The 25967-nt window shown below is 34.8% G+C and overlaps 1 protein-coding gene across 1 annotated transcript in view; it reads left to right on the forward strand.

The window, feature by feature from the left end:
* The window catches only part of LOC137404290 (protein lin-41-like), a 38056-nt gene extending 17454 nt beyond the window's left edge, over positions 1-20602 (forward strand). Inside the window, exons 5-10 of the mRNA XM_068090473.1 lie at positions 4472-4602; positions 5783-6001; positions 9364-9585; positions 17100-17305; positions 19425-19542; positions 19674-20602. Coding sequence (XP_067946574.1) covers positions 4472-4602; positions 5783-6001; positions 9364-9585; positions 17100-17305; positions 19425-19542; positions 19674-19924 — 1147 coding nt within the window. The 3' untranslated portion in view covers positions 19925-20602. The remainder of the gene's footprint in view (positions 1-4471; positions 4603-5782; positions 6002-9363; positions 9586-17099; positions 17306-19424; positions 19543-19673) is intronic.
* The last annotated feature ends 5365 nt before the right edge of the window (positions 20603-25967 follow it).

Genomic DNA, 25967 nt, shown 5'->3' on the forward strand with positions numbered 1-25967 from the left:
GGGAGATAGTGGCAGATGGGGAGACAAGTGGGGAGATAGTGGCAGATGGGGAGACAAGTGGGGAGATAGTGGCAGATGGGGAGACAAGTGGGGAGATAGTGGCAGATGGGGAGACAAGTGGGGAGATAGTGGCAGATGGGGAGACAAGTGGGGAGATAGTGGCAGATGGGGAGACAAGTGGGGAGATAGTGGCAGATGGGGAGACAAGTGGGGAGATAGTGGCAGATGGGGAGACAAGTGGGGAGATAGTGGCAGATGGGGAGACAAGTGGGGAGATAGTGGCAGATGGGGAGACAAGTGGGAGATAGTGGCAGATGGGGAGACAAGTGGGGAGATAGTGGCAGATGGGGAGACAAGTGGGGAGATAGTGGCAGATGGGGAGACAAGTGGGGAGATAGTGGCAGATGGGGAGACAAGTGGGGAGATAGTGGCAGATGGGGAGACAAGTGGGGAGATAGTGGCAGATGGGGAGACAAGTGGGGAGATAGTGGCAGATGGGGAGACAAGTGGGGAAATAGTGGCAGATGGGGAGACAAGTGGGGAGATAGTGGCAGATGGGGAGACAAGTGGGGAGATGTGACAATATGACAATTATTGTCATATTGAAAGTCATCAGCGCCACTTATCTCCCCACTTATCTCCCCATGCGTGTTCTGCTATTGACAGTTAGTAGAGGATGAATGAATCATTGAAATAAAGACGATTATTTTATGTAAACCGAAATCGAAGCACAGTCAAACCTCGACTTACGACTACCACTCAATCCTCTTTTACTGCCACAAGAAGTACTTCGATCGGTTGTCACAATATGCGAACTTTTAATATTTGACTCGGTATGTCATGATATATGTCATACTGTAACATGTTATGCAACATACAAAGTTTTGTAAATTATTTCTTTTTTGTAAAAAAAAGTAAAAAATCTGGCCAAAATAAATGAACCAGAAAATAATACATAAATTAAGCTAGTCTAAACTATAGGGTAGAGAGTAAGGTAGAGTAAGCTATGGGGAGATGGGGGATATTGCCACCATTGAATCTGGCAGAGCAGATAGACAGTGGACAGCCTGCTTTTGTGTTCAGAAATATGTAATGTAAGAAGAAAAGCCCATTTTACTTGTTGTTTCTTTAATGTTTGCGTGTAAAAAATACCCAGACAGTCTGGTGCTCCATGAGAGACCATCAGGGGTAATAACTATCCACACAAGTACTCAAATAAGCTGTAGGGCAGTCAATTGGTGCGAGTGTCGGAGTGTTGTTTTACGAAGCCCTCTGCCGTTAGTTCAAATCCTGCCTGATGCAGTCTGCTTTATCAACAGCTAGCCGCGGCTACAGACAGTCTAGTGTCCTGGCAGTCTGGAGTCTTGGCAGTCTGGTGTCCTGGCAGTCTGGTGTCCTGGCAGTCTAGTGTCCTGGCAGTCTAGTGTCCTGGCAGTCTAGTGTCCTGGCAGTCTAGTGTCCTGGCTGTCTGGAGTCCTGGCAGTCTGGTGTCCTGGCAGTCTGGTGTCCTGGCAGTCTGGTGTCCTGGCAGTCTGGTGTCCTGGCAGTCTGGTGTCCTGGCAGTCTAGTGTCCTGGCAGTCTAATGTCCTGGCAGTCTGGTGTCCTGGCAGTCTAGTGTCCTGGCAGTCTAGTGTCCTGGCAGTCTAGTGTCCTGGCAGTCTAGTGTCCTGGCAGTCTAGTGTCCTGGCAGTCTGGTGTTCTGGCAGTCTGGTGTTCTGGCAGTCTGGTGTCCTGGCAGTCTAGTGTCCTGGCAGTCTAGTGTCCTGGCAGTCTGGTGTCCTGGCAGTCTGGTGTCCTGGCAGTCTGTTGTCCTGGCAGTCTGGTGTCCTGGCAGTCTGGTGTCCTGGCAGTCTGGTGTCCTGGCAGTCTGGTGTCCTGGCAGTCTGGTGTCCTGGCAGTCTGGAGTCCTGGCAGTCTGGAGTCCTGGCAGTCTGGAGTCCTGGCAGTTTGTTGTCCTGGCAGTCTGTTGTCCTGGCAGTCTGTTGTCCTGGCAGTCTGGTGTCCTGGCAGTCTGGTGTCCTGGCAGTCTGGTGTCCTGGCAGTCTAATGTCCTGGCAGTCTGGTGTCCTGGCAGTCTAGTGTCCTGGCAGTCTAGTGTCCTGGCAGTCTAGTGTCCTGGCAGTCTAGTGTCCTGGCAGTCTAGTGTCCTGGCAGTCTGGTGTTCTGGCAGTCTGGTGTTCTGGCAGTCTGGTGTCCTGGCAGTCTAGTGTCCTGGCAGTCTGGTGTCCTGGCAGTCTGGTGTCCTGGCAGTCTGTTGTCCTGGCAGTCTGGTGTCCTGGCAGTCTGGTGTCCTGGCAGTCTGGTGTCCTGGCAGTCTGGTGTCCTGGCAGTCTGTTGTCCTGGCAGTCTGGAGTCCTGGCAGTCTGGAGTCCTGGCAGTCTGTTGTCCTGGCAGTTTGTTGTCCTGGCAGTCTGTTGTCCTGGCAGTCTGTTGTCCTGGCAGTCTGGTGTCCTGGCAGTCTGGTGTCCTGGCAGTCTGGTGTCCTGGCAGTCTGGTGTCCTGGCAGTCTGGTGTCCTGGCAGTCTGGTGTGCTGTGAGAGATCATCCGGTGTAATAAGCAAGTGCACAATCATTCAGAAATTTGATTAGGTGGTTGATTGAGGCAGGTTATGGAGTGTTGGTCTACCACTCTGAAAGTCATGTATTTGAATCCGATCTTTGAATTCGCAAGTCGAAGGTTGGGAGTTCTAATCCTGCTGAAAGCAATCTTTTCTTTTCACGTTCTAAACATAGTTTTGGATGGACAAACAGACATATACCGCTCTTCTTACAATAAAAATTTAGGTTTTTCCAATATTTTTAATGTATTTTTACATAAAATCCTTGCATATGTAACTATTTGTGGCACAAATCATGTTTGTAGAGCTCTGAAACAATTTAAACAATCTACAATTTATTAGTATAAAAATATATGCTTTAACATATGACAGTTTTATAATATGAAGAGAATATTGAAATGCCTTCATATGTCGAGGCTTGACTGTACTGTTTTTGATAAGAACTGAAAATGACAAGTGGAAAAAACATAAACATGTTTTGGTTGCTCTAATATTCCTCTGAATTCGTCAAATCAACAAGGAAGCACAACTCCACAATTGGGGTTTTCGTGTATCCAGTTAGCCAATTAAAAATTTTTGACTACTTGACATATATAGGAAACTTTTAGAATAATTCAATATGAAATTGTTTAAAATGTAAATTTAACTGGCTTACACTAGTTATTCATGTTTTTATGTTAAACATTTGTTGTAGTACTATGACGTCTTGAACAAAAAACCCATAGTTTCGTAAGATCATAGAGACGCAACTATCATGCGAATGTTACTCACGCATGACTTAATATGGCTATTATGATGAAAGGTTAAGAGCTTTCCTAGAAATTAATGGTTTATAGACAACCAGTGTATAGCACTCTCATTTATTGCCTTACGTTATTCACAGTTTCAAGGACTTCATTTTGAAAGTTTTTGTTTCTCAATCAATCAGTTGTGCGGTCAAGTCAAACTAATCTCTACTATAACAAGAGTTGTGTTCTTCCGTCTATCTGAAGCGTGAAGCCATGCTAAGAGCTCTGGCGCTACAAAAAATCATTCTACCACGCAGGATTCAAACCAGTATATTTAGATTACCAGGGAAGCACACTACTATCCGTACCACTCAATCACCTTTTCACATATAATATTAACTGTGCACATAACTATTACATATGATGATTTTGCATGGCACCCAGGACTGCCCGCGCACTAGTGTTTATTATAACAAAGATTGTGTCTACCCATCACTCCGAAGTCACAGTGAGAGGTCAGGAAAAAGATTGCTTCTTACGGGATTTGAACTCAAAACGTTCAGCCTTGTAGCCCGACTCACTAACACCTGCACCAATCGACTGTCATCTGGTATTTCTGAAAAGAATTGCGGATAGATATTATCTGTGCTTTATCAACGCACCTGACAATCTCTTATAGCATACTAGACTACCAGGGTAAAAGTTCAGAAAGAAGCTTTTAGGGGGACCGAAGAAAGCAATCTGATAAAAGGTAAACCTGAGATGATTTTCTCCAAGGCAGTTCCAGGCCGGCATAAATACAATTTACTTTTCACTTGATCGCATTTCAATTCTGGTCATTGGTGACTGACAAAAATGCTTGTAAAAGTCATGCAAGCAAAATTCTAAAAAAATGCTTAAAACTTGAAATGAACTTTGAAATGTTCCCTCAGCAAAATCAACAATGAGTAATATTTTATTTGGTTTATCCCATTTTTTGTAGCATTAAAAAAAGTAGAATTCTTGACAACAGTTATAAGATTTCAAATTCTTTGTTTTGTTTAGAAATCTAAATGCGCATAGGATTCAAATCAATGTTTAAATAGAAATAGTCGCACAAAGTTCTAATACACATTTCACAATTATTCACTCTATGGAGATCACTTCTACCCTAGGTTTTAAATTATTCTGTATATTTATTTCAGAGTGGCAGAGAAAAAATCGGAGTCTGTTTCCAAGGTCAAGGCTGTTATTTTTTCAAAGCGAAAAATACTCAATGAAAGGTTGGAAAATAACCAGAAAGTTATCGATGGATATAATGACGTACTTTCTGCAGGTTAGTTGTCATAGCAACCATAAGTGTAAGAGCAACCATAGTTGTCATAGCAACCATAGGTGTCATAGCAACCATAGGTGTCATAGCAACCATAGGTGCCATAGCAACCATAGGTGCCATAGCAACCATAGGTGTCATAGCAACCATAGATGTCATAGCAACCATAGGTGTCGTAGCAACCATAGGTGTCATAGCAACCATAGGTGCTATAGCAACCATAGGTGCTATAGCAACCATAGGTGCTATAGCAACCATAGGTGCCATAGCAACCATAGGTGCCATAGCAACCATAGGTGCCATAGCAACCATAGGTGTCATAGCAACCATAGGTGTCATAGCAACCATAGGTGTCATAGCAACCATGGTAGGTGTCATAGCAACCATGATAGGTGTCATAGCAACCATGATAGGTGTCATAGCAACCATGATAGGTGTCATAGCAACCATGATAGGTGTCATAGCAACCATGATAGGTGTCATAGCAACCATGATAGGTGTCATAGCAACCATGATAGGTGTCATAGCAACCATAGTTGTCTTAACAACCATAGGTTTGTTAACATTGGTAGTTGTCTTAACAACTATGTTTATAACAGTGACAACGGTTGCCATTGCAACCGTAGTTGTCATGGCAATCAAAGTTGTCTTAGTGACTGTGGCTGCCACAGCGACCATTGTTTTTGTCATTGTCATCGCGACCATAGTTGTCATAGCAACCACGGTTGTCATGGGAACTACAGTAACTAATGAGAGACATATCGTATACAAATTGGATGTCTGTCATGTTATTAAAGTGGAACACATAAAATGAATGTATCTTCTTACTCCGCTAATTTTAGCTTCTCAATACATTTTTTGTCTCATCAGAGCCGAGCATGTCGTGAATGTCGTGTATGTCTTGCATGCTGCACATGCCGCACATGTCTTGCATCTCTTGTTTTCCATCATTCTGTGCCACCCTATTACCATTAGCCTGGACTATTTCTTCTGCGAGCACTACCAAAAAATCATGCCAAGTAACTATCTCTTTTATACTTTATAATGAAGGCAACTTTAAAGTTCATTGTTATGCCAGTGTATATTGTCTGTTCCTATGTACTTAGGTTAATATTTACTTAAATAGATAAATTGTTAATCGTAAGATAAAACCATACTAATAACAATATCATGTTTTTTGTAGATGAAGGGTCTCCGGTCTTAGACAGCAGAAAGCTGAAGGAGCTGCCAGCAAGTTTGGTTATCCCAAAAGCCTCTATCACTGCTGGTGTTCTAGTGGAAGAGCTGATCATACCAGAAGTAAAGATTGAGGTCAGCAGTTCGGCATCGATGATGTCACTGGAGACAGCCAACAGTCTTACAAAACTCAAACTGACTCACATGAATACAGTAGGCAGCAAAGGTAAAGGCAGCATGTTGGGTAATCATATGAAGTGTGCAGAACAAGTGCTGTAAGTTACATGTATCTATGTAAATTGAACTGTTTATTTATTGTCCGTATGTCCAGTTATTGCGAAGAAAATCTAGGAGCAAACAAAAATGTTCTGCACTGGAAGTCAGAGATACCGGTTTTGCAGACAGGCGTGCCACCGCTGCGCTTTGGGCATCATTGCCACGCTATGTAATAGTTACGGACAAACTTATTACACCTGAAAAATTTCCATGTCTCTTCATGCTTCAGTTGGAATGGTTATATAATAGTAGATGCATATGTAGACTACATGTTTATGAATAGTTTATTATGTTGCAAAATCCTTTTGATTACTCGGGATTACTTTGTGAGTGCAAAGCCAAGCTTTGCACTCACAAAGATCAAAGCACTCACAAAGAATGCGGTCACAATCTTTGTAAGTTCAAATCCAGCAGATTGTAAAATTTAAATTCCAAAAATTTAATAGCTATAACTAGACATACTGAAGGGCAGACGACAGACAGACGACAAAATTTTAGAAATATATCGATACTAGCTGTACTACCCGACGTTGCCAGGGTAATAAAAAGTCTTTGAACAGAAAATTTACTTATATTTAACATACCATATACAACGTTTACTATTCTAAATTTTAAACTTGATATAATGAGAAAATATTTTTGTGCAGTTCAAATGATTTAAGAGAAAAGATAAAACAACTGTATAAGTTTACAAGCTTTTTCAAACAACTACAACTTTTAAATTTCATATCATGAAAGAAGTGTTTTGTTGAAATAAATTAGGAAGAAAAATAAAACTATAGAGGCTTTTAAATGTAAATGTGAAATCATTAGCAAGTAATGGCTAAATATACTCTGTTTTGCTATAGTTACAATGAAAAATTACTTAGGATACGATTATATGATTTTCAATCGATTCATTGTTGGCATCATAAGGTGAAAATATCGTAACACATATAGAGTAGTGTAGAAACCCCTAAAGTAGTTATCTAATTGCAATAAGTGCCAGTTAAAATGTCATCAAAATCATTATCATTAAAAATAGTAATAAAACAATATGTTAACTTTAGTAACTATAGTTACCTACAATATCTTTAGTGCGCTTTGTGGGTATGATCTGCAAAAAAATGCAACTTTACAATGTATTATGCGCAGAGCTCTTCCCTTTAGGCAGACAAGTAACATAAACGCTGAATCTAACTTATATGAATTTAGCTTACTAAAAACGTACTAGAAAGAACTTTAAGTATGCATTTTACTAAACTTTTAACTTAAAGTTTTATTACTTATCTGTTTGCTAACTGTTGTTACCTAACAGATGATGCTCAATTGAGAAATAATCGCCAAATTTTAATTTCGAGAAACATTACTCTTGAGACTGTTTTACGGAAAACAAATGAGCATGTTACATAAAGTTAATAGAATTTATAGTGTTTCAATTAAAACGTCATTTAGTGTGGAAATACTTGTAAACTGAGGGACTATTATCAGAATTAAGGAAACGTAGTGTGGCTGGGAAAAAGTCTTCAGAGCTGCTAAAATAAATTAGGAGAGCAAACAAATGTAGATATGAAATAAATAACAAGTATATAAGCTACAAAGTAGATGATTTGTAATGATACAATTAATACAAACTGAGAAAACCGCTATTTAAATATAAAAAATTTTTTAATAAAAATCGCTATTTCATCCGTAATCAGCACAACAATCACCAAGTTTTAATTTCAGGAGAATCTATTCGTTTTGCTGAAATCTATTGTGAATATCGTTTTGCTGAAATCAAATTAGTCCTAGTTGCGGCAAGGATGGAAAAGCATCACGTTTTATAGAGCTAAAAAAGCTCATCGAGCTTTAATTAATACATCATTTTGGGGTGAAAACAAAAAGAATGTACATGTACATGTAGTAAAATAGAAGAGGAATAAAATAAGATATAAAAATAAAATATATGTAGGTGAAATAGAAGAGCTTACCTGGTCTAGTGGTTAGTGCATTGGGTCATGCCTCGCAACCTTTGTGAGTTGAAGTCAAGCAGAAAGTGAAATTTTCATTCCAAAATTTTAATAGCTGTAGCTGGACATACAGTAGGACAGACCGAAGACAGGACACCAACATCGAGAAATATATTTACATGTATATAGATATGTATATACATGTATATGTGTATGTTTGTATACCTGAATATATATGTATGTGTATACATGCATATATACATATGTATATGTACACGTACATATAATAATAACAATAGTTATAATAACAATATGAGGTATATTTATATACTTCTTATATTAAATAAAGTTTAATGTATACAGGTAGTTTCATATATATTTATTAATGTGTAATTATACATGCATACCTGTATATATGCATATATGCATATGTATACCTGCATACATGTATATATACTAATATGTATGTATATGTATATATATATATATTATTAATACATATTATACATGTATATCCATATGCATATACTATTCATGTATAATATATAATATATATTATTATATTTATTATTACATGTATTATATATATGCATATATACATGCATATATATATATATGCATATATATAATAATATTATATATAATAATAATAATTATAATATGAAGTATTCAGGACAATATTAGTAAGTGTCAGCAAACCTGTTCAAACTAGGCACAGGTTCAATGTACACTGCAGCTGATGAAGGTTTGATAAGAACATGTAACTAATAGTCTAGTGATATGAATACTTGATATAGGTGCAGCAGATTGGGGTTCTATTCTAAGAGCAGCCGCTAGTGGGGTCAGGGAAAGCTTCGAGACTTAACTGGCTCTTTTGGCAGTTGAACATAGGCTGTACTCTTCCTTGTTATAATACATATTGCTTGACTGACTCTCAATAGGAATTTCTTTACCGGTGTGTTGTTATTTGTGCATAGCTCTTGGTACGATTGCAATCATAATATTTTCATTGTAAAGTATGCATTTTTGTTAAAACAGTAAAGATATATTTTTGAATGCTCGTAAGACAAACTTAAAAGTTCTGCGGTTATGTCATCAAAGAAGAAAAGTTACAAATTATAACAAAATAATATTGAGACAATCTTTGTATATCCTGTTGTATTTTATCTCAATATTTATATCCAATTAATTAAATTGTCATAATGAAACAGAAAATTAACATGTAGGGTAGTATTACCTTATGTTAGTGCAGTCTTTTTTTATTATATCTGACTCATTAACTATGTATCAGTGTGCGCACAACTCCAAAATACTCTGCATATCAGCTTGGCGATTGCATGGCTCCATGTATACAGTAACTGTATTGTACATGTATTGATAGGCACAAAAAAGCTGGAGTTTATCCTGCCGGGAAGCGTGTGTGTGGATAGAGAGAACAATGTCTACGTAGCAGACGAAGGAAATAACAGGATACAGAAGATAAGTAAAGACGGTCAATGTATCGATGTCTTCAACTGGAGTGCAAGCAAGTCGTGTATTGCTGGAGTTGCATACGACCCAATGAGTAATTGTCTGCTCGTGCCTAGAGCTGCAACTGAGCATGGTAAGTGATTCAGTGGAGCCAGATTGCAACAAACTATGAAATTCTTACTTATTTACTGCCCTTTGAAAAATGTCCAACTTCTTGGCTCTAGCAATGCTTTCTTTGCTGCTCCATCTTCTTATCTATTTAGTGCAGATAAAACTTGTTTTTTAAGCTATATATCTAACTGTTTGTCCATCTGTACTTTTGTCTAGCTATAGCCATCAAGTTTTAAGAATGAAAAATGAAATTGAACTCACAACTTCCAGTTCTGCGGACATCCTTATATCCAATATGTACACAACACTGTCTAACTGGTTATACCATGGAACAAATTTGGAACATACTTGGAATACATACAATTCTTTCGTGGCTTTATGTTTAACACTCAGCTAACTTTATGTATAAAGCCATACCAGAAGAAAAATGCATGCCCATAAGTAAAGAAAAATGCTTAAACTCATATAGCCAATGAGACTATTGCAATCAGTATAGATCTGTAATAGGCACTACAGCCGGTACAATATGAATTACACAGAAATAAAGACAGTATACAGAAATAAACAAACACCTTCGTATAAAAGTTAAAATGGTAAATGTTGATGTTGAACGCATTGATTAAAAGTAATTTTCTGTGTCAAAGATTTTTTATTATGTGTGCAACGCCGGGCATCGAGCTACAATTTTTTATCATATTTGCGCTATTATATTACTAGAAATTCCACTGTCATACAGCCCACGACCAAAGTGATATTGGAAAAAAGAAAGGGTACTGATGGTTGAGAAATGCAATATTAGCAGTCAAATGACACTGCAGTGCAATAGGATAACTGCAATGGTAGCTGTAATGTACTGGGTGTGGGTGTTATTATATACAACAAACAGCAATAATGAAAGAAAAGATTATATGTTTATATCTCTCCTCCTGCAATAGGAGAAATGCAATATTGGCCAATATTAGAAGTAGAATGCACTGATATTATTAGAATAACCAAGATTATTAATATAGTAATAATATAAAACCAATGCACAATTTTGTTTACATTTCAAAATGTCATAGCTAACAATATCAAAAAGTGATATTCCCACGACCACACGAGCGGAGCGGAAGTGTGGGAGTTTTATGATAAATGCATGCGCACACAACTTACGAAAATTATTAATCAAAAATGAGACGAACCCTCGTCAAGAAATATCATCAAAAAATTTAAGCATCGGAATTTAAAGTCGTTAAAGTATAATAACGATACAAAACACATTTAAAACCATTTAAATATGTTACCAAGTCTTTGTAAACCTATGATAATATCTTAAAACTTACCCATCTGATCGGATTATACACAAATAGACAGATTATTTTCAACGAAAATCGCCACAAAACACTTGAAAAGCTTGGTTTAATAAAAGTTAAGACCGGAAATTTAAACGCCGAGGGACAGATAATAGAACGATGAAGTATGGGGATGACTTGCGCATTTCACGAAAAAATAACATGCACTTTTCACCAGTCTATAGCATTGTCGAATTGCCGAAGGTTTTGGCCATTAACATAGGAGTACAGAAATCGTTTCATTTTTGCTGATTTCAATTTTTTCATTTTCATTTGCCAACACATTTAAATACTTTCCCATTCTAACTGATGTCCAACGCAGTATAAGTAAAGGCAAGCAAATGACGATGACATTTTTTAACGTTTCTTATTACAATAATTAACTATAAGTTTGGACGACTACAGAACAATGACTACGTAGTACAGACTTTCTAAAAATCTAACGCAGTGTAAGTAAAGGCATGACGATGATATTTTTTCTAACGGTTCTAATGAGATTATTGCAATAATTAATTATAAGTTTGGATGACTACAGGACAATGACTACGTAGTACAGATTTTCTAAAAATCTATATAAATATCACAACTTCGTGATATTGTTATCTATGCCGTTTTGAAATGTAAACAAAATTGTGCATTGGTTTTTTATTATTACTATATAAATAATATTGGTTATTCTAATAATATCAATGCATTTTACTTCTAATATTGGCCAATATTGCATTTCTTTTTTTGCAGGAGGAGAGATATAAACATATAATCTTTGCCTTTCATTATTACTATTTGTTGTATATAATAACACCCAGTACATTACAGCTACCATTGCAGTTATCCTATTTGACTGCTAATATTGCATTTCTCAACCATCAGTACCCTTTCTTTTTTCCAATATCACTTTGGTCGTGGGCTGTATGACAGTGGAATTTCTAGAATTCTAGAATTTCTGTTAAAGATCGCTTATCAAAACCATTCTACATTCAACGCAACCAACTTTCAAACTGTGTATAGTACACAGTAGCTTGCCATTTTACTTCTAATTTTGCATTTCAGAGTTATAATAAACATATTTCTTTATTGTTGTTGAATTACATACATTACAGTAAATTAGGCCTACAGCTTTATAACACTTTAATAACAGCTTTTATTTTGCTGCAGTTTGCAGAAATCTTCGAGACGCATGAACGCTCATAGGTTTTCTATTATTGCTGTATTACTATATTAACAATATTGGTTATTTTAATAATATCAGTGCATTTTACTTATAATATTGGCCAACATTGCATTTCTCCTATTGCAAGGGAGAGATATAAGCGTGTAATATTTTCCTTTCATTGTTGTTGTTTGTCATGACCAAACACTTTTTAAATAAATTTTCTAAAAACCTATATAAATACCACTTCTCGATATTGCTACCTATTACGTTTTGAAATGTAATCAAAATTGTGTATTGTTTTTCTATTATTACTATATTAATAAAACTGATTATTCTAAGAATATCAGTGCATTTTACTTCTAATATTGGCCAATATTGCATTTCTCCTATTGCAGGGGGAAAATATAAACATCTTTTCCATTCATTATTGCTTATTGTTGTATATAATAACACCCACACCCAGTACATTACAGCTACCATTGCAGTTATCCTATTGCACTGCAGAGCCATTTGATTGCTAATATTGCATTTCTCAACCATCAGTACCCTTTATTTTTTTGCCAGTATCTCTGGCCATCTCTTTGGTCGTGGGCTGTATGACAGTGGAATTTCTAGTGGAATTATTATATACAACAAACAGCAATAATGAAAGAAAAGATTATATGTTTTTATCTCTCCTCCTGCAATAGGAGAAATGCAATATTGGCCAATATTAGAAGTAGAATGCACTGATATTATTAAAATAACCAAGATTATTAATATAGTAATAATATAAAACCAATGCACAATTTTGTTTACATTTCAAAATGTCATAGCTAACAATATCAAAAAGTGATATTTATTATATAGATTTTTAGAAAATCTATTTAAAAAAGTGTTTGGTCATGACAAACAGCGATAATGAAAGGAAAAGATTATATGTTCATATCTCTCCCCCTGCAATAGGAGAAATGCAATATTAGAAGTAAAATGCACTGATATTATTAGAATAACCAATATTATTAATATAGTAATACAGTAATAATACAAAACAAATGAACAATTTTGTTTACATTTAAAAACGTCACAGCTAACAATATCAAGAAGTATCAAAAAGAATATTCAAACTTAGTAATAGTCATACAGTAATAATAGAAAACCAATGCGCAATTTTGTTTACATTTCAAAACGTCATAGCTAACAATATCAAGAAGTATCAAGAAGAATATCCAAACTTATAATTAAATATCGTAATCTCATAAAAATCGTTAGAAAAAAAATCATCGTCATATCCTTTACTTACACTGCGTTGGACATCAGTTAGAATACCAAAGTACTCAAATGTGTCTGAAATGTCAGTTAATTTGAAATCGGCAAAAATGAAACGATTTCAGTACTCCTACGTTAATCACCGAAACCTTCGACAATGCTATAGACTGGTGAAAAGTGCACGTTATTTTTTCGTGAAATGCGCACGATTTAATCGTTCTATTCTTTGTCGCTCGGCGTTTCCATTTCCGGTCTTAACTTTTATAAAAGTGAGGCTTGACAAGTTTTAATAACGATTTTCGTCTAAATAAATCTGTCTATTTGTGTATAATCCGATTAGATGGATAAGTTTTAAGATAATAACGACGGTTTACAAAAACTTGGTAACATATTTAAATAGGTTTGTATGTGTTTTGTATTGTTATTATACTTTAATTACTCTACAAAACGATGGTTAAATTTGCTGATGAAATTTTGATTCAAGGGTTCGTCTCATTGTTGATGAATAGTTTTCGGGAGTTGTGTGCACATGTGCATTTATCATAAATCTCCCAACCAATCGCTTCGCTCTGTTTGGTCGCGGGATTATATATATTATACTAGAAATTCCACTGTCATACAGCCCACGACCAAAGAGATGGCCAGAGATACTGGCAAAAAAATAAAGGGTACTGATGGTTGAGAAATGCAATATTAGCAATCAAATGGCTCTGCAGTGCAATAGGATAACTGCAATGGTAGCTGTAATGTACTGGGTGTGGGTGTTATTATATACAACAATAAGCAATAATGAATGGAAAAGATGTTTATATTTTCCCCCTGCAATAGGAGAAATGCAATATTGGCCAATATTAGAAGTAAAATGCACTGATATTCTTAGAATAATCAATTTTATTAATATAGTAATAATAGAAAAACAATACACAATTTTGATTACATTTCAAAACGTAATAGGTAGCAATATCGAGAAGTGGTATTTATATAGGTTTTTAGAAAATTTATTTAAAAAGTGTTTGGTCATGACAAACAACAACAATGAAAGGAAAATATTACACGCTTATATCTCTCCCTTGCAATAGGAGAAATGCAATGTTGGCCAATATTATAAGTAAAATGCACTGATATTATTAAAATAACCAATATTGTTAATATAGTAATACAGCAATAATAGAAAACCTATGAGCGTTCATGCGTCTCGAAGATTTCTGCAAACTGCAGCAAAATAAAAGCTGTTATTAAAGTGTTATAAAGCTGTAGGCCTAATTTACTGTAATGTATGTAATTCAACAACAATAAAGAAATATGTTTATTATAACTCTGAAATGCAAAATTAGAAGTAAAATGGCAAGCTACTGTGTACTATACACAGTTTGAAAGTTGGTTGCGTTGAATGTAGAATGGTTTTGATAAGCGATCTTTAACAGAAATTCTAGAAATTCTAGAATTCTAGAAATTCCACTGTCATACAGCCCACGACCAAAATGATATTGGAAAAAAGAAAGGGTACTGATGGTTGAGAAATGCAATATTAGCAGTCAAATAGGATAACTGCAATGGTAGCTGTAATGTACTGGGTGTTATTATATACAACAAATAGTAATAATGAAAGGAAAAGATTATATGTTTATATCTCTCCTCCTGCAAAAAAAGAAATGCAATATTGGCCAATATTAGAAGTAAAATGCATTGATATTATTAGAATAACCAATATTATTTATATAGTAATAATAAAAAACCAATGCACAATTTTGTTTACATTTCAAAACGGCATAGATAACAATATCACGAAGTTGTGATATTTATATAGATTTTTAGAAAATCTGTACTACGTAGTCATTGTCCTGTAGTCATCCAAACTTATAATTAATTATTGCAATAATCTCATTAGAACCGTTAGAAAAAATATCATCGTCATGCCTTTACTTACACTGCGTTAGATTTTTAGAAAGTCTGTACTACGTAGTCATTGTTCTGTAGTCGTCCAAACTTATAGTTAATTATTGTAATAAGAAACGTTAAAAAATGTCATCGTCATTTGCTTGCCTTTACTTATACTGCGTTGGACATCAGTTAGAATGGGAAAGTATTTAAATGTGTTGGCAAATGAAAATGAAAAAATTGAAATCAGCAAAAATGAAACGATTTCTGTACTCCTATGTTAATGGCCAAAACCTTCGGCAATTCGACAATGCTATAGACTGGTTAAAAGTGCATGTTATTTTTTCGTGAAATGCGCAAGTCATCTCCATACTTCATCGTTCTATTATCTGTCCCTCGGCGTTTAAATTTCCGGTCTTAACTTTTATTAAACCAAGCTTTTCAAGTGTTTTGTGGCGATTTTCGTTGAAAATAATCTGTCTATTTGTGTATAATCCGATCAGATGGGTAAGTTTTAAGATATTATCATAGGTTTACAAAGACTTGGTAACATATTTAAATGGTTTTAAATGTGTTTTGTATCGTTATTATACTTTAACGACTTTGAATTCCGATGCTTAAATTTTTTGATGATATTTCTTGACGAGGGTTCGTCTCATTTTTGATTAATAATTTTCGTAAGTTGTGTGCGCATGCATTTATCATAAAACTCCCACACTTCCGCTCCGCTCGTGTGGTCGTGGGACTAGCCTATACTATATATATTTATTATATTTTCTTTATAACACGTATTGAGGTAATCTGCTAAATTATTGACTTCCTACCCAAATCTCCCTCAAATCATTATTAGTGAGAAAAAATGGTTAGCGATCACAAAAATTTACAATTTCTGAGATCCGCATGTACTGGTGGACCTTGGGAGGGTGTCACCTTTTATGCTTTTTATGGAATAGTTTACCAAGTAAAATTTACGCTACTGTAATGGAAAGTGAATTCGGACTTGGTCAAAGCATCTCGACTTACTTGGTGTAAGGCAAAGTCATATTTTCCTTCTTATCTGGTGACTTCATAAAATCTGTTGCCTTAAATAAGCGCAATGCTGTTCACATAAGGCCTTCAACACCATTTTTCGTTAAGATCTCTTTGTCATTTTACAAACAAGTAAATTGCTTATGATTTGTAGATTTTGCTTTTTAAGTATAAAATAACACACAAGTATTCTCAAAAGTTTCTCTTCATACATGTAGTAGTTTGCAGCTTTATCCCAAGATGCATTGACACTTCCTCTTCTACCCATTCACTAGATATATAGTGTATATGTATATACAGATATATATACATGTATAATATTAATATATATTTCTCAAAGCCTGTCCATGTGTCATCATCAGAAATCCGGCTATAGATAACATAACATCATAACATATAGATTAACATAATGTCATGAGAAGCTGTTCGATCACATTAAACCGGTTAATAGCAAAACTTTTACTACTTCTTCTCATTGTTTATAAGACAAAAATCTTTTCTCTTGATATGTAGTTTAAAAGTTAGAATGGGAAATGTTGTTATACGTTAAATACAAATCAATTTTCTGTCCAAATACTCTTCTATTACACGGGCAACGCCGGGTGGCACAGCTAGTATGTATATATAGATACAAATGTATATACATATGCACATGTATCTGTATGTATATGTGTATATGTATCTGTGTATATATTTGTTTTGTTAGCCGTCCATAATCACTTTTCTAGAAAGTGTTTTAATTATAGTGCCATCATAATAAATAAATAAAGGTGTTACCATGCTTTGCCATAAACGTAAAAACAAACATTCATAGATAGAAAACTTGAAACTAAGATTAGATACAGATCGTATCTATTTTGATAAACGTATCATAAGTATCTCTGGTGTATATTTTAGGTATACTAAAGTGTTCAGAGTTCTCCTACGTCACCTTAGAAGGAGAAGAAAACGCAAGGTTCATTGTACCAGGAATGCAGGGTGGTTTGTTCGCCTGCTGCAACAAAACTGGGACTATCCTTGTATCTGACATAATCAAGAAATCAGTGTTCGTCATTAAAGACAGCAGAGTGCTTATGGAGATAACCAGTGATGAGAACTTGAAGGTTAGTTTATATTAATAGTTTGTGTTCTTAAAGTTATTGTATGATGGCTTTTACATTAAATTTCCAAAACTCTGAGGGTGTCAGAATAGATTAGACTGAAAGGTTTGCTCGCAGAATATATTTTAAGTTTATATTGCTTAACTGACGCCTGATGCTTCATAGGGTCGTTGCTTCACAGGATTTTTGCTATGGTCTTCACAGCAATGGCCCACAAATACAATATCCTGAACATTCTACCCATGAAAATTTTGCCAGACCCAAACTAAAACATATTTATATCTTTAAAATTTGTTCTTTAAATACTATTCTCTGTTTTTATTTTATTTTTTCCCTTTTAGTTTACGCTGGTGAAATCGACAACAATCGACAACAAATCAAATGAAAGACTTATTATGGAAATAATATTATGTAACTAATATTGAAAACTGCCATAATTGATGTCCAGTTTAACTAGCAGCCAATACTTAGACAGATGCATCCTTACTTCAGCCTATAAGCGTAAACTGCTGGAGGCCTCTTTGAAAAAACTTTTTTGTTTCGCGTTAGTTACATTTCATGCCAACTATGAATAAAGCTACCTTATAGGAAAGATTAAACGGAATTAATCAGGATTAACCAGGATTATCTAAAGTTAACCATAAGTAAAATTAATAAACCAGGATTAACCATGATTGGCCATGATTGGCCGTAATTGACCATGCCTAACGGTGATTATCGAGATTAATCAGGATTAACCATGATTAACCAGGATTAACCATGGTTAACCATGGTTAACCAGGATTAACAACTTTAAAGATTTCCTCACATAAATCTAGTATTCACAATCAGTAGTAAATAAAAAATTCTACTTATCAGGTTTTTTTTTTGTTATGAATAATGCAAAAAAATAAGTAGGCCTACTTGATTTTACATCTAATTTCAATAAACCATGATTTTAATACAGGAAGAGTAGCCCAGACCTAATTTTGAATTCCACAGCTGAATGGTCTCGGTGTATAACATCAACTCGGTGTGCATGACATGCCATCTCACCACTTGACCTCAAGGCTAAAAATACTGAACCGTAGGACAGAACAATAATTAATTTCTGTATTTCAGAATTTTTGGCCATAGAAGTAACTGAGGTGTCACTGATGGAGCAGCTTTAAAGACAAGTTTAATTATATTTGAGCAGCAAGCAAAATTGTACCTAGAGGTCAGGTTCATAAATTATACAGTAGCAAAGGCCAAGTGTGAAACCTTTGGGTGTTTTGATTTCATACACATTTAAACTAATTCAGATGTGTATATTTCAAAAACGCAGCCCAATTAAATCAAAATTCACGACAAATGCAACCATTTTTGGTAGAAATGTAGTTCCTAGGTCACTGGCAGCCGTCTTGGTAACAAAGCTTAGTATATTGACTACCAAATATCATCATGAGTATTTTTTTGGTGTGAGAAGTAGTTTCTTGAGTAGTTGTTCGGCCTCAATCAGTTTAAATTCACTATTAAGAGATGAATAGGATTTGATTCTGCACTATAATATATAATACGCTGCAAGTCACATGGGCAAGTAAAGCAAATGTATTTTTCAGGGGTCGTTTTCACAATAGTGGTTTGACTGCTCTGACTGTTTTACTTGTAGAAAGTTTGTTACATTTGTTACTTTTACATTGGGGGTTATTTTTGTAACTCATGATGTTCTTAAGGCCTACTAATAAAACGAACAGAGAAAATAGTTATTTGGTCAAATAACTTTGTAGCTAATTAAAAATAGTACAACAAGCTTAAAATGATTGCTGTTGCATAATAATATAAGATTAATATGAAAGTTTGTTTTGGTCATAAATGAAGGCTGAATGATGATTTTTTTTTGTTCCATTGCAGATCTTTATAAATGCCTTCATTGATATCACTTCGCAAACTAGTTTAGAATTTTATACAGTATTTTCATTCATTATTTTATTTGAAATCTGAACAATTCAAAACATAAAACAATTTAAACAGAATTGATGAGCTAAAATTAGTATTAATTTTGTCACTCAACTACTGTACAAAAAACTTAAAATGAAATTAAATAGTTTATTCAGGAACAAAATAAATATCTAAAGAACTTAACTATAATAATTACTTGCAGCAACCTGCCTTCTGTGCTTTTGGGAAAGATGACGAAATTCTGGTAGTGGACAGCGTGAGGAAAGTGGTGGCAGTGTTCGATCATCATGGAAACTACATCAGAGATATCGGTGCCAAAGGTAAGGCGAGCAGAAAAATGTTCAATGAATTCACTTGTTACGGCTTGTCACCCAGCTATGACATGCCTGAGACTGTCAAACTGGCATGCTCCAGTCTGCCAAGTTATGACCCAGCATTGATATAATTACAGATGAAGAGAGTTCAATCGAGTTGAAGAAGCCGTGTGGCATTGCGATAGACCAAAGCTGTGGTATCATAGCCGTCACGGACTGGTCTGGAGACAAAATCGTTCTTTATTCTTATCAGGGTAAAGTTCTCGCAACCGCCGGTGGGTTCAAATGTCCCCACAGCGTCACAATCAATGACAATCACAGACTTGTAGTTACCGACTCTTGGAATAACCAGCTCAAGGTGTTTGCCTACAGCGAGACAGATGAATAACATTGCGTCTGACGTTGCGTACAACCTAAAGCATTCGCTCATATCTGCTTGTGAAATCGTAGTGTTTTTATAGTATTTGAAGTTGTCTTATATTGAAAGCTAAATATTTAATATGAATGGTATTTTATTTGAATATTCAAACTAATGCTAAACAAATTGCAATCGAGTCATTTTTGCCCAATTATAGAATTATAGCAGTGATTTTAATTAATTTTTTTAAATAATTTTTTGCGTTAAGCTGTCTTAAGTTTTAGTATGAAATAAAGGGGCTCGAGCTTTAACGAGAAAGTAGGCCAAGTGGCCTAGCAACTTTTAGACTAGAAAAAAAGTTGGTAAGCTTGAACAATGCTGTGATTGCATAACACTAAATATTTCGACGCAGTAAGTTCGCCCATGAATAAAAGAGAATTGATATTTGATGGTACACATAAAATAGTATTTATACTCAAATAAGTCACCCATTGTTTATTATATTTTAGTAAGCATGAACAGTATGGTATATTATATTTACCTTTGTGAAATAAAATAAGTTGATGTAACGCGCCACCCAGTTTCGTTTTAAACGCTTTTTTATAATACGCCCTGTGATATTGTATTACATAATAGTGTAATATTTTTCTATTTTATTATAAAAAAAACAGTTCTCAATATCCAATCAAATACAAACTACCAGTTGAATCCTTGTTTTTTGGTCTTATCAATAAAAAATCATCATCAACCTTTTAACCTCTTTTCAATGATTTGGAAAGTTTGAAATGCAACTTGTGGAAATAATTAAGTATATTTTCCACTTTGCTTCTCGATCTTTCTCTGGTGATCTTTCCTGATCTTATCTCTGGAACTTGTTGCAACTAACTACTAGTTATTCATGTATACATACAATGTAGAACTTACAATTCTGTTGTACAACTAGATATTCATGGATTCATCATTTGTTGGAGTGTTTTATTGCTTTGATGTACTGGCAATAAGCCCTAGGGTTTTGGTGTACCCATAGCAGTTGTGTGAAGTTATAACGTGGAGATTAAGTGGAGTTCGAAATCTGTAAAACTGCATTTTAGATTAATCTTGTTTTGAATTAGCAAATTAACTTTATTAGCTTGCATCAAATGGATGTCTGTAGAAGCCTGTTCTATCTAGTGCTACCCGCTGTAAGCTCAGGTAACATTGTCCTCCATAATTTTGAAATGCTTTAAAATTTCAATCTGATATTAAACTAGCTTTTAATGGTTTGTTGAAGGATTCTACTAGTCGATAATTTAAAGTTTACCATATGAACAAAATATATTTTTTAACCATTTTAGATCTTCATGTATAAAAGACTAGCTGTACCACCCGGCGTTGACCGATAATAAAAAAAAGTCTTTGGTCAAAAAATTTATTTGTATTTAACATAAAACAACATTTGTAATTCTAACTTTCAAACTACATATCATGATAAAAGTGTTCTGTGTAGTTGAAATAAATTTAGAGAGAAAATAAAAACAACTGTAAAGGTTTTCAAATCTTGTCAAACATATTTTAAACTTCATATCATGAGGGAAAGTTTTGTGCAGATCAAATAATCAAAAAAATAAAACGACTATAAAAAAGTTTAGATGTAAATGTGAAATAATTAGGAAGCAATAGCTAAGTTAAACCCATTTTGCTACGATTACAATAAAAGATGATTCGGTAATGATACGATTAATACTAACTGAGAAAACAAAATAAAAATCTTAAATATGCAGAATTAATAATAACAATTCTTGCATAGAAGTGTATGTATATAAAAAAGGTTATTGTTTCACCAGAAGCTATCCATCAAAACTTTGAATACGACGGTACGGAGACAATGTAATTGACCCCAGATATAGTAATTGAACCTTACGAATAATATTTCTTAACAGGGGCATCGTAACACGCGGCCGCATTGGTAAAATAATCAGCATGCGCTATAGCTGGAATGACAGATCCACAGACATACTTTGAGAAACATATGTACAGATTAGCCCTAGAACTTTTTTCTGTGTTTAGTAGAGAGATTTCATAGACTTCAAACCAATAGTACCTATGTAGAGCAGCTATTTTAATCAATCCAAAATATTCTTGTATGGAAACAATATTAGGAAACCAATCCAAGACATGATTGGCTAAGGCTGTATCCACGAAACCAATCACAAGTTTTATATGTGCTTGACTCAAATATAGCTAGCATGGATTGCTACTCTGTCATCAATAATGGCTTTAAAGGTAATGGTTATAACAAGCTGTCAGCTTTAAATATAGCAGCCATGTTTTACTGGCTTGGCTGTCTGTCTGTCTGTCTGGCTGGCTGCATGTCTACCATAACCTCTGCAGTCGGAGTTGTTGAAGATAAACATACAGAGAATTTTAGTAGAGTTTATTAGAAACTATCGATATTTTCTATCATTTGTGATTTTATATTTGAGGTGGTCTGTCTGTCAGGATGTTCCAAGATTAAAATCGACAAAACTCGGTTGCGGTTGAAATGCTCAGATGAAGCAAAAGCGCGATTGTGACGTCTATAGTTGCAAAGAGACTGACAGAATTATAGAGGCGAAAGAATTATAGAGGCGACAGAATTATAGAGGCGACAGAATTATAGAGGCGACAGAATTATAGAGGCGACAGAATTATAGAGGCGACAGAATTATAGAGGCGACAGAATTATAGAAGCGACAGAATTATAGAGGCGACAGAATTATAGAGGCGACAGAATTATAGAGGCGACAGAATTATAGAGGCGACAGAATTATAGAGGCGACAGAATTATAGAGGCGACAGAATTATAGAGGCGACAGAATTATAGAGGCGACAGAATTATAGAGGCGACAGAATTATAGAGGCGACAGAATTATAGAGGCGACAGAATTATAGAGGCGACAGAATTATAGAGGCAACAGAATTATAGAGGCGACAGAATTACAGAGGCGACAGAATTACAGAGGCGACAGAATTATAGAGGCGACAGAATTATAGAGGCGACAGAATTATAGAGGCGACAGAATTATAGAGGCGACAGAATTATAGAGGCGACAGAATTATAGAGGCGGCAGAATTATAGAGGTGACAGAATTATAGAGGCGACAGAATTATAGAGGACAGAATTATAGAGGCGACAGAATTATAGAGGAGACAGAATTATAGAGGCGACAGAATTATAGAGGCGACAGAATTATAGAGGCGACAGAATTATAGAGGCGACAGAATTATAGAGGCGACAGAATTATAGAGGCGACAGAATTATAGAGGCGACAGAATTATAGAGGCGACAGAATTATAGAGGCGACAGAATTATAGAGGCGACAGATTTATAGAGGCGACAGAATTATAGAGGCGACAGAATTATAGAGGCGACAGAATTATAGAGGCGACAGAATTATAGAGGCGACAGAATTATAGAGGCGACAGAATTATAGAGGCGACAGAATTATAGAGGCGACAGAATTATAGAGGCGACAGAATTATAGAGGCGACAGAATTATAGAGGCGTGTACCACTGCAACCTAAATTCAATGCCTAATATCACTATAGCTATAGCTATAGTGATAGCTATAGCTATCACTATAGCTATGATAGCAACTAGTGACGCCAGTTCGTACGTTTTTAGCGTTTCAACCACAATTACGTTTTTTCAATTTTAATCTAGAAACATCCCGGCAGTCAGGTCACCTCAAACATAAAAACAATCGCAAATGATAGAAAAAATATCAACATTTTCTGATAAAGTCCACTATAATTTTGTGTAATTTCATATTTAAGGAGTCATGAAGCAGATGTACACTGAGAGAAGCTAACCTTGCATAACTGTAAAATATCTTTCAATAATTGTAGTACTGGTCTACAAGGATGTAACTTCCAAAAATTCCTATAATAGCTTTCAAACCAATTAATATATATTTTGACTTGGTGCTTTCCGCTTTGATGAAACAGTGTCTGAAAATTGGTTTTACCAAAGTTCTGAAATGGTACAACCAGTTACCTCAATATTCTGAGAATTAGTGCTCCTATATACTCTTTTAAAATGTCATTTCTATTATTGGAAGATGTCAAATAGCTGCCCCTTTCCTATACTAGAAGATAACTGATTGTTAGAATTTAGGGCTATCTATTGGTAGAACTTCTGATTTTTTTTAGCTCTTTAACTCAAGTTTTTTTTACCATTCCTGGTGTAAAGATGCAGAACCTTCTTAGCATGGCAACAACTACAGGTAGATAAAGCAATTCCAGCAAAGCTTGTGAAAATTGAAGCACCTGCTTTAGCTTATCCTCTAGCTCATATTATAAATACTAGTTTACAATTAGGTAGATTTCTTGATAGCCTTAAAATAACAAAAGTTAATCTTTTGTTTAAGGTTTCACCAAAGCTTTTGTCAAATTATAGACCAATATCTATATTGCAAGTTTTAAGTAAATTTTTTGAGAAAGTTGCTAATATGCAAATATTTAGAAAATAACAGCATTCTTACGACACAACAAAATGGTTTCAGAAAAAATTGAAACACTTGATGCTTGGTTAGTGTTTCAAACTATTGAACTAACAAATAAAGTTTTATCGGCAATGAACCATAGCAGAGCAGTACTAGGGATATTTCTGGATTCTAATAAGGCTTTTGACACTATTGACCACAATATACTCATTGGCAAATTAAAATATATTCCCTTTTCATTGTCTTCTATTCACTGAATAAAAACTACTTAGGCCTAGAATATAAAAAAACAGGTAACCTTTATAAAAAAAACTGTAAATCTAGCTTTTCAAGTATAAAAGTTCCTCAAGGCTCTGTTCTGGGTCTAACCTTATTCTTAATATATATTAATGATCTTGTGTTATCTACTAATCATTTAAAACCTATTTTATATGCTGCATGATGATACAAATTAATTTTTGAGCCTAACATTTGAATAATGACATTGATATAGTCAGTAATGAACTTAAAAAAATTGAACAATGGTGTAATACAAATAAATTAACTGTAAACGTGGACAAAACAATGTCCATTGTAATGAAAAATTATCAAAAAAGATTAAATTCCGAAAAGCAATGAAATTATTTGATTTGGAGTTGAAGGACACATCTTCAATCAAATTCTTAGGAATTCATTTGGACATTCACCTGATATGGGACACACACATCAATAAACTAAATAAGCACATAAGAGCTATATCAAACCTGATTGGTAGAAGTTCTAAATTTCTACCCAGACGTGTTATGAAACTAATATACAACGCGTTTATTAACTCAAAAACTAGTTACTGTCTGTAGTCATGGAGAAATGCTCCATTTTGTTATTCAAAAAATACTAACAACATAAAATGTCTAATAAACTTTATAATATATAATAAACCACTGCTGACTTCATCTCGGTCCCTGTTTGTTCAGCTCTCTGGCTTGTCTGTTGATAAACTTTATCAGTATAAAATTCTTCTGATAGCTCATACAAAAAATTTAAAATTCTATGCCAGTGACGAAACAAAAAAAAGATTCACACTATAACACCAGATTTTTAGAAACCAATCTACCTTTACCATTATTTTATACTGGTTCAGGTCAAAAACAATCAAATACAGAGTACCATCACAATGGAACAGTCTTCTAATAGACTTACGCCAAACCTCTGCATTTACTAGTTTAGAGTTAATGTGAAAAGCCATTTGTTAAGCCTAGATTAATTCAGATCTTCTGTTTGAGTTTGCTAATTCCTGTGGGCCCAGCACCTCGACTAGCTGCAGTGCTACTGCTCATGTGGTCCTCATCATGCCTTAACGAGTAGAAAATAAGCTTTCATTTATTTTCTTTAACTTAATCCATATTATAACTATATCTTCATTTTCCTTAATGTTATATTTCTACTCATTGATTAAATAAATACACGCACGTGCGTGCACACACATATATATATATATCTATATATATATAAATATATCTATATATATAAATATATGTATATATATATATATATAAAATGTTTCTTCCCCTCGGTTAACCTATATGGGTGGTATTTTCTACTCCAACTCGGGTCTTCCACCAGAGAGCTGG

The sequence above is a fragment of the Watersipora subatra genome, chromosome 9 (assembly GCF_963576615.1).
Source record: "Watersipora subatra chromosome 9, tzWatSuba1.1, whole genome shotgun sequence".
Classification (NCBI taxonomy): domain Eukaryota; kingdom Metazoa; phylum Bryozoa; class Gymnolaemata; order Cheilostomatida; family Watersiporidae; genus Watersipora; species Watersipora subatra.